At 35.1% G+C, this 11,097-nt stretch overlaps 1 protein-coding gene across 1 annotated transcript in view; it reads left to right on the forward strand.

Moving 5' to 3' along the window:
* LOC117175622 (protein stoned-B) overlaps positions 1–11,097 on the forward strand; it is a 320,808-nt gene that overhangs the window by 92,358 nt on the left and 217,353 nt on the right. The window contains exon 6 of the mRNA XM_033365331.1: positions 5,511–6,005. Within this exon, the coding sequence (XP_033221222.1) occupies positions 5,511–6,005 (495 nt within the window). The remainder of the gene's footprint in view (positions 1–5,510; positions 6,006–11,097) is intronic.

Consider the following 11,097-nt stretch of genomic DNA (forward strand, 5'->3'; position numbering starts at 1 on the left):
CCTGGACAATTGTCCGCGACTGCCTATTTATTTTTGTAACCATATTCAGCAGAAACCCTTGGTACAGGGACCCTCTATCCGCAACCCGAGGACACGTTCGGTAGCTTTGTCATAGGCCCTTCGGTTTGATTCTAGTGGAATCAAAACCGAACCGAATGGTTCCGGTACCGGGAATCGAACCCGAGCCTTCTGTAAGGACAACCGCAGAATTTTGCCGGGTGCGGGTGCTAATCGGAAAAATTGCACCCGCTCCCAGAGAAATCGCGATAAAATTTCAGCCACAGGCACGTCTCACGGATGTGAGATAGGTAGTTACAGTCTGTAACGGGATCAATACGACGATCCAGCAAAAGCCTCGAGCACCCTAAGAACACGGAACGACGAGAGGACTACCGCCTTCTGCATTTTTCCCGCAAGTGTTTTAGCATATCGTTGATACGCAGAGATACTTTTTAGGCCATTAGCGAGTAAAAGCTGGGCACCTCCAAGGGCGCCGATGATAAGGACGATTAGTTTAACAGAATATTCCGTGTACAATCTTTGCAACTCCCTTATAAGTTCTCGATACACCTCTTTCTTTTCATTCTCCTTGGCCATGATGTTTTGGTCAGCTGATGCCGAAAATGCGATAACGAACATGGTTCGCTTCTCGAAGTCAAGAACAACCATGTCAGGCCTCGAGTGAGCAACAGAAAGAATTGCCGCGAATATAAAGTTCCAGTATATGCGGCACTTCCCATTCTCAACAATTTACTCGATTTCCCTAGGAGCATTTAGAGGAGCGATATTAAGGTTAATGCCGTCAGAGTGGCATATATGTTAATAAAGCACTCTGAGAGCCGCATCGTGCTTTTGAATGCAGGTCGTTCCCGCGTTAGTTGGACAAGTAGAGAGTATGTGAGCTAAATGCTCGGTGTGTGCATGGCACGCCCTGCAGCTATCATCAGGAATGTCTTGGCTCAAAAAATCGCGACGGTATATAAAGGTGGAAATGACATCGTCTTGGCATGCCAAAATGAAACCCTCCGTAACAGACTTCAATCCGGGCGATTTAAGGAAAGCAAACGTTAGCGCACAAGACATTGACTGATTCTTCACATTTTTGTGGAAGGTACCGTGCATCCTCTTATCGAGGAGCTTTTCACGAAAGTTTCACTCTTGTGCTATGTTAATCCGGGATTTCAGGAGTGAGTACTCGAGATAGATAAGATTTGATGCATTTTGCTCACCCCTAATACTGAAGTCAAGTCCGAGTGTTTCAGCAGCCTCCTCCGCTGCTTTGTACAGAAACGCTCCTTTGCCCACTTCTTCGTGATTCCTTACCATTTTAAGAAGAGGGTCTCTTCCATTTGCAACTCTATGTACTGTACCCAGAATAATTCATGTTGTGAAGGCCTAGCCGACAGTTCGGAAGACCAAATCTGCCGGATAAGACGTTTGTATCTGCTTCTAGTGCGAAGGTGTCGTGTAGCGCTTCTATCAAAGATCTCAGAATCTTCAGGGATGCCATTAAGTTTTTCTCCCTTTAAATAAACCTTGGCGCATTTCTCTAACCCGAATTCCATTTCAATTTCCTTAGTATATCGTTCGACAATCCCTAGAGCTAGATGTAGTTGCCTACATCTAGGCAAAGTAATTGGCCAAGTAATTGGCCTGTAATTCTTCGGGTCAGCTGAGTTACCTATTTTAAGCAGGAATATTGTGCACCCTTCCACCAACCACTCCGGAATCGGCTCTTCCGCCTTTAAATATAAGGTGAAAATACGGGCCAAATGCTGATGGGTTGAAGGAAAATTCTTCCACCAGAAGGTTTTGATACAATTTGGTCTCAGTGCGGAATAGTTCTTCATTCCTCTTAATATTCTTTTCATCTCCTCGGTAGTGATGGGTGGGCATTTTTTATCAGGTGTTATGAGGACATCACATAGCTCCTTGAAGCTATTTGAATTTTCTAAGTCTTCGTCCAGTCTATGCTGCACTTCGTAGACTTCTCTCCAAAATACTTCGACCTCATCTTGTTTGGGCGGGTGTTCGACAGTAGCTGGAGTGCCTTGGAAGAATCGAGATGGGTCAGAGAGAAACCGTTGATTTTCTCTGACCCACCTCTCCCTCCGCTCTAGACTTCTCTTAGCGTCAGATAGTATCCGTATTCTCGCAACAATATGCTGCCTGATGCTCAGCAGCTTTGACTTGTTAAGTATGTGATAACGGGTCCGGAGTTAGCGCGCGAATTTTCGAATGCGAGACCAGCCTATCTTTATGGCAAATTGATGCATTCGTCCTATGTTCTTATGATCAACCGTTGGTTTTCTTTTACGATTCGCATCGGTCAAAGCTCTCGCTGCATTCTACACACAATAATTGATAGAACAAAGGTTGGATTCTCCGGTAAAATGTCCACGAAGCTCGTCATCCATTTCAGCCAGATCTTTAGGCTTGAGAGAAACCTTGGTGTATATGTTTCTCCGGGTCATAAAGCATCGCTCTTCTTCTATTGGATGACTGCTCGCTGTTGTTTTTAGAGTCGTTTCTCTTTCTCTGTTGCCGGCTCCTTCTAGCTGTGGTAGAGTAGACGTTCCGCTTACATAGCTCCTTTTTCGGAGTAGTCAGCATGGTTTCGTAGACGTTGCTGCGTGAAGTGCAATAGCTCCCGGTGCTTCTCGCACCACAGAGCATGCAGCCGTGCAATGTAACCCCGTTCAAGGGCCACACTCGCATCGCAGCACTCTGCAAGTCGTGATTCAGTCGCTCCTTCCACCTAGAGGTCGCGAGATCCTGCCGATCCCTCGCATTGAATCCATTTGAATTGGCTCCCCCAGCTCTAGAGTGGTCTGCATTATTGGCCGACCCATTGTCGGGAGTCCTGCGCATTTTGTTGTTTTGAACCGCTCTTACTACAACTATGTTTGATGTTGTCACTGTTGTTCCCACGAGAAGCTAGGGAAAGGGGTTTGCATATCCCTAGATAATTGTCCACGACTGTCTATTTATTTTTTTAACCATATTCAGCAGAAACCCTTGGTACAGGGACCCTCTATCCGCAACTCGAGGATGCGTTCAGTGGCTTCGTCGTAGGCCCTTCGGTTTGATTCTAGAGGAATCAAAACAACAAATCAACAAATCAAATATATATATATATATATGATAAAAATAAAAAAAAATTGTTGTAAATATTTTCTTGTTGCTGTTTTCATAATTATTAAAATTTAGGCCCAGACCCACAATTTTCAGGGTTTCTTGTTTAGTATCTCAAATTTTCAACTCGATGTGGCGTTTCATGTGATGATAAGTTTGGAAATAAAAAAAGTGGCGGTAAGGTAGGGATCTGGTTACGTTACCCACTCATCACATGGCCTTAAGGAAAAATTATTTTTTTCAATTCGGCTAGATTACCACTTTTTTCCTTGAGTTACAAAATCTGTAGCCTAAAACTTATTTAGTTTAAATTAGAATCACACATGATCATTTTCTATTGTCAAAACTACTTTTTTTTACTTACAACTTTCATGAGTTTTGCCATTTTTGTGATTTTCAAACTGCTATTATCGAACACGAAAATTGTGTGTGAAAAAATACAACTATGTCTTACAACTCTAATTTAAATTGAACGAGGTTCACATAACCAAATTTTTAACTTTTTAAAAATCAATTTCAATGTAGCCCAATCCAAAAAAGTAATATTTTTTATTGAATACAGAATTCCTGTATTTAGTAGGAATAATTATTTTTATTTTTAAGTTTGGATGATTTTTTGTTACCTTGTACACTACACAAAAATAATTTCAGGGTGGCCGTTTTAATCGGGGAAAAAAATTCCCAGTCATTTTCAGATTCACAAAAATGTTCCACGGTTAAACAATTTCGAAATGATTTTATTTTAAGTAGATTAATACATACAAATAATCAGCGAAAAAAATTATAGATGCAGTACTTTCATAACCTTTTAATAATTTTAGGAATCAAGTGACTTCTGAGTCTTGCGTGATTATTTCAAAATTAAAAACACTTTTTTCAAATCTGTTTGAAAATTAAAAATTTTTATCACCAAAAACTTACCGACGCAATTAACTTACACTTTTTTGTATAGTTTTATGAGTGATTTGATTTTTGTGTCAGCCTAAAGTTAGTAGTTTATCAAAGTTGCAAATTCCTGTCTACATTTGCATAAATTTAATCGATTATGTGTACCAATGTTTTGAATTTTATAAATATTATTGAATTTCAAAATAATTGTTTGCGGCGAAGAGAACCAACTTCATACCTTGTCAATTTGTCGATTATTATATTTAGTAAGATATTTATGCAGTAACAAGTAAATTAATTTGGACCATTATATTAATTTACATAGTATGTGTGCGATGTCTATTGTATCAAGTCTACAGTTCTTATGTTGAAAAACTGATGTAATTGTATCTGGATAACATAGGTATCTTCGAAGTAAATCTGACATTCGTTTCAAATTAATAATTATTTGAAAGAAAATATTCAAGCATTATTCTAAGAGAAATTATTTCCTCGCTGAATACATTCATTTTCTCGTCTCAAAAACATAAACATTGTTTCAATTAAAATAGTAGTCAAAATAAGTATATGAATTTACTTGGATCAAGAAACATTTTGTTAGAGTTTTAATTACTTATCATGAGAATATAATATTCTTAATTCAATATTTTATTAAACTTCACGCAAATAAGTATAATGGAATAAATTAACTCAATAGTTTTTTGCTTAGAGTAAATATATTCTTGACTAAAATAGTTGTCCTGATTATATTATTTTCTTGGTTTAAAAAAATCGGTCCCTTGCGAAAAGAAAATGCTTGCTTCTTTCAAGTAAAATCAGGCAAGTGAATTAGCCTATTTGATTTAATGCAAATTTTTTTTCTGTGGAGAGCATTTAATATTAGGGAATAAAGATTTATTTTACTAAAGGATTACCGCTGAATTAACCTTAACTTCGTTGTGACATTTACGAAATTCTAAATGATTTTGACATTTTCGCATCTCCATTAGGAGCAGTTTTTACTGTTACGCTTACAAGAAACCCTATAAATTTCTTGATGATATTTGTACCTCGGTTTAAAAAAAATATGCACGTACTGCATCATTTTTTAAGCCGCCCAGTAAGAAGTTTACAACTGAATTGAATTAAGATAGTGAAAATATCTTCAAATTCATAACGTTTTAAATTTTTACATAATCCTGTTTTTGTCGATGTTCAACTATTTTAGAACTACATTTTTTGAATAAGAAGTACGTATCTCAAAATACGAGAATTCATGAAAGTGAAAAAAAGATCTTTTCTTATTCATAAATATAAAGATGGTTAAGGATACGAAAGAATTATCCATAATATTAAATAAAATTATGGTCTGTTCACAACTATTAAAACAAGGGCCATCATATGTTTCCTTGTATATTAATATTGACTCATGTGCCTAGAAAGCTTATTCATGGGCCAATAAAATGTGCAAAATTCATATGAATTTTATAAAACTCTGTTCATTACAGGAGACGCCACCAACACCTCTTTTCGATGAAGATGTTAGTCAGCCCTTGGAAGATTTTCCACGTGTGACTTATACAGGTGACGGTTGGGAAATGCAACTTCGTCAACCTAATAAAAAGAAAATAACGGGGCAGCGATTTTGGAAAAAAATTTTTGTGCGACTCGTATACCAGGGTGAGAACCCCGTTGTCCAGCTGTCACACAGTAGAGATGATAAGGATCCGTTCCAAGAGTTGCCATTGTTACCCTGTTACTCGGTTTCTGATATTGGAGCTCAACAATTCGACCAGTACGGCAAAATATTTACAGTAAAAGTGCAATACATCTTCTACAAAGAAAGGCCAGGGGTTCGGCCCGGTCAAGTTACGAAAGCTGAAAGATTGACAAACAAATTAAGTCAATTTGCAGCGTATGCCATTCAAGGAGACTATCAAGGCGTGAAGGAATTCGGAAGTGACTTAAAGAAACTAGGTCTCCCTGTAGAACATGCACCTCAGGTAATACCTAAGAACACTTTTGAAATACAAATTATGAAATAAATCGTTTAGTGGAAATTGCAGGAAGTCATTTTCGGCCAACTTTGACAAACTTTAATGTCGTATTTTTGGTAAGAAATTTGACTTTGTTTTGAAATAGAAGCAAAGCATCATGAGAATTCGTATTGTTTATCAGGTTTTTAAATATAACCATTTACGATGTCGCACTCCAAGTATGATCCAAGTAAATGACACAAACCACTTAAAAAGTTCCTAAAGAGCAAGATGCTTAGCTATGCTATTTAAAATTTGAATTCGTAACTTGAAGCTAGAAAACATGTACTAAAAGTGTCTTTATCAAACTTGGTGAAGTCCACACTAGTTACCCTACTGAAATTTGTGTGAAATAGGTGTCAATAAACAGGTAAGTTATAATAATAATTACCTAACTTTTCCTCTCCTCCCATTTACCAGTGACTATTAGTGCCTTGGAATAAAAATTGTACTTGGCATGATATAATATCCAAATCTTAGGTTAGTCAAAACCTACATGACATTCAAACCACCAAAACTGGGATGAAAAACTAAGTCGTGACCGTCTGCATCGAAATTGATGCCTGGGCATTGGAACAATTTCCACTAGATTTTCTGCGGAAGTTTAAAGTTATCTAATCTTGCAGTTGCTAGTGTCATACATGAAAAACAAGGTAAATACAATTGTATAATAAAAACAGAAATTTTTTTTTCACGATGAGCAGGAATGTAAAGTTTCATGAAACTTTAGCCGGATGAAAAGTTTGATGAAATATTGGGGGTTTCGTGAAACATTGTAATGTTTCAAACATAGCGGCTGGAAAATTCTAACTAATAAGATAAAATCCTAACCTGAACTTAGAGGCTAAACCGATCTGACCGTGCAAAAAATAATTTTTCTTCTCATCCCTATGTTTCATAAAACATATGAAACTTTGACATGAAACGTTTTCACGTGAAAAGATGCCAGCCCTATGAATCTGAAAACAAAATAGTAATACCTTACTGTCCTAAGTTGATTAGTTCCTAATGTCTCCAAAGCGGCGTTAGTTGTCCCTCTATTCCCTGCTTTTTTGTATTGTATGGCATGCGACTAGACCACTTTTTAAAAGTTTCTCAGTGAACAAACTGTTATTTTTATGAAAACTCCTATGGAAATTGATTCTATTTTATTTATATAATATTTCAAAAAAGTTTTTCAGGAGATTTATATAAATGCTAAAGGGAAAAAATGAATTTAAACGTCATCCAATAAACTTGCCTAAGTGGAATATAACATTTGAATTTGAATGAAAAATTAAAAATAATCCTTTCTATTTCGGAATATATAAGTTTATACCAGATTTAAACTAACCATTTTAGAGTTTAGTGATAACTTACATTTTTAAACTATTGAATGAATAATGAATAATAATTATTATTATTTTATCGTTGCATTAAATAGTCCCTAAAAAGGAAAACTATTTTTCAAATGCACTTATACAGAAAAAATTACTTTTTAAGAAGATATTAGAAAAATAGAGCAAAAATTAACCAAATCCCATGCATTTTGTCAATTTTTATCTCCTCAGCATTCAACGAAGTGAAGTCAGCTAGTGACTGAAGTGAAAACACCTCATTGTGTATGTAGACGGTCATGACTGTTTCTATACATCCCGGCTTTAGTTTAAATGTCGACGGCCATGACTAACCTGATATTCGTAGGTTGCATTAGGAAGTTATAATTTTATTATAAGTGACTAGTGCGCACTGTTAATAGAAAGAAAGTTGAAAATTAGTTGAATATTATTTCAATTAATTTTCTTATTAATAATTATTTAGTCTAATATCGCCAAGACAACAGGGATACATTTAAGACTTGAAAATTATTTCAAATTCTCATTGGGAGACCAATGAAATTTGAGCTGCAACAAATTTAACACCAGCGTTTTTCTGTGTAGGATCTTATATAAGTGCCTGTACAGGATCCTCCCTATTGAAGTACCCAATGGTATCTACTGGTACGTAAGTAATGGTACCTAGTGGTACCTAATAGTACATATATCTCTAAATGCTCCTTGAGGATCGAAAAAATTTCTGCGCAGCCCTAGGTGCCATAGAGTACTACTGCACATCTAGATCGGGTCCCATATAGGGACCTATACAGGATCCTATACAGTATCCTGTACAGAAACCTATAAAGGTTCCTATCTAGTATTCTATGTAGGTTCCTATACAGAAAACTATATGGACATTTTCAGTAGGGTAGTTGTTTGAATGAAATTACTGAAATTTTTATTGTATAGGAACTTGTTGATAGATTGGCATCATTTCTCTGGAGAAAACTAAGTGCGACGGTGTAACCAGGTTACGACGTTCTTTACTGTGATTGTTTATGAGTTCGGATTCAAGGCCAACATATCAGGTGAATGTTAGGTAAATTTGACACAGTTTAAATCGACCATCTGTATGGTGAATAGTAGATTTTGTTATATGGCAATTTGAATTTTTTTAACGGGGGACCTTGCCATTTTACACCCAGGTGGAAATACACCACCGGCCCAGTATTGACCCAGTACAGCCTGCCAGTGTTCCAGTACTAGCTGGCTGTATTGGGCAAGTATTATTCCAGTACTGGCTTGAAATGCTTATCGGTACTGATGTGTCAGCACTGGCGCAGTACTGACTGTCAGTACTGGCATACTGGTAAACCACTGGTATTGTAAAATATCAGTGGTTACCCCGAAGCCCAAAAAATGCTGAAAAAGAGTTATTTTTAGCATAAGTATCCGTTTACCAATTTCTCACAAATCTAATAAAACCGGTTTAAAATAGAAGTGGGCGGTAGTTTGTTTAATTTTCCATGAAACTTTGAAAACTCATGCAACACTAAATTTTTTTAAATAAAAAAAAATCTTACTGTATCTCAAAGCGGCTGGGTTCGTTACATTATTAAATTTTTTTAAATAAAATGGCTCTCTTTTTAAAAGAAAAAATGGCATTAATGTTAAGTCAAATCTTCAAATATTGATTTATTTGAATATTCGATTAAGTCGAATTTCGTAGGTTCTGTTTCACTGTTGGATCCATTTTTTATCAAAAAGGAGGAATTTTGTTTAAAAATTTAGTAACGAAAAGAAATCAAGCCGTTTTGGCATTGTTATTTTTTGTCCATTTTGAAAAATGCGTTCATAAAGCGTGTCTAAATTCTTATTTCAAATTCGAGAAAAAGACTGCACATCTCTAATTTAAAAGAACTCTGTAGAAAATACTCTGTAGAAAATTCAGTGCGATATAAAAAAGTAAAGTATAATTGTCAAGTTGATCTTATATTTATTCTAGGTCAAAATTAAATCAATAATTTTTTATAACGTTTTCTTCACAAACATTATCGTCTTAACAGCTGCATTTTGAGTTTTAAAATGTTAAAAAATTCTTAAGGAATTGGAAAAAGTCAGTAATACTATATAATATAAATATAAGTATTTCATGCTTACAAATATTTGCTTTTGAATTAGGGCTTTAGCTTATAAATACCTTGAAGCCTCTTTCTCGCTAGGTTTCTAGTTGTATATTGTTTCTTGATGCCAGTTCTCGGTGTTTCGCCACTCCTTTTTTCCCCTCTTTCTCGGGCTGTAGCATTAGATAGCCATCTGCTTACTTTAGAAAGAATTATTTCCTTCGTCGCTAAATCTTTAAAAGTCTCTGATAACACTACTAAACAGTCTTTAGACATTTATAGCATTTTGGATTGGAAACATTCTTCTTTGAGACTCCTCTTCAAGGTTTGCCTGTTCCACTGTACTTAAGCTGCACGTCTTTTTAAATAATCAAAGATAGCACTATCCATATAATATCATTCAAAGATTTTCCTCGATTCGCGAGAAAAAACATGTATTCCATCTAAAAGAGAGAAAAAAAACAGAATTTATAAAAGCCCACACGTTTTATTAAGATGATAAGCTTGATACTTGCCACATATAGTTGGGCTATTTCGTTGACGTTAACTTCCTCATTGAATTTTATAAATTCATCGTACAATCCTATCGTCAAATATTGCACAGTGCGGGATTATTGAGAAGTTGGGTGACCACAGCAGAAACTTGTTTCACTTTTGCTGCATCGTAGATGATGTCGAAACGTTTGTTAATGTGATGTAGGACTCTCCTTTCCGAAAGCTCAAGCGACTTTGCAAATTTATCATTTATTTTTAAATAATTTTCTTCCAGTTATGTAATTATTTAGCGATGAAAATTACCGAATGCATCAAATGTGCTCCCTGTTAAATCAGTTTAAAAAAAATTAAGTTACATATTTTAGTTTGATTTAAAACTAATTGTGTTTTTCTAATTTCTAAAATATACTGCTGGCTAACTAACCTTCTAATTTGCCACAGCTGGTGATCTTTTCCATTTGAAGATAATAAGGAGACCCGTGCAGAAATTTCCAATGAGCTTTAGTGGTGCTCTAATTTTCCTAATGGGTTGAGCACGCCTACAATTCAATTAAAGAGAAGGGCCCTTGCGGGACTCCTTCAGAGTACTATCATACTACTGGCAGCGAATACTTTTTTCTCTACATCATCATATGAATGTATACGATCCGAATATCATTTATAATATAAACGATTTTTATTTCATTTAATTTTAACACTGACTAGCCACTACCGATATACTCTAAAGATATGATAAAAAAGGTATTTACAAAATAATTATTAATTAATTGCGCGTATTTTCATTTTGAATATTAATGTTACTGTTCAGAGTGGAATGGCATATATTACATTCTTAAATCTTTATTATTATACGATATTATTTAAATGTAAAATGAAATTTTAAATTATTATTTAGGCAATTTTAGAAATCTTTTGCAATTTTCTTAAATATTATCTTAAATGTAATGAAAAAATTTGTTTTTAATTTTCCTAGAAATATTAATAAGAATCCTAAATCTAACCAAAATTCTATATCAAAATTTGTTTTCAATTATTCTCAAAAATCCTGTTAGAATTAATTTCTCAAAATGAATAATTTGTTTATTAAGACTATACAGCCTATATAGGCTTATAAAATATTGATATAAACTTTTCAATAACCTATAA

This window comes from Belonocnema kinseyi, chromosome 6, assembly GCF_010883055.1.
Source record: "Belonocnema kinseyi isolate 2016_QV_RU_SX_M_011 chromosome 6, B_treatae_v1, whole genome shotgun sequence".
Lineage (NCBI taxonomy): Eukaryota > Metazoa > Arthropoda > Insecta > Hymenoptera > Cynipidae > Belonocnema > Belonocnema kinseyi.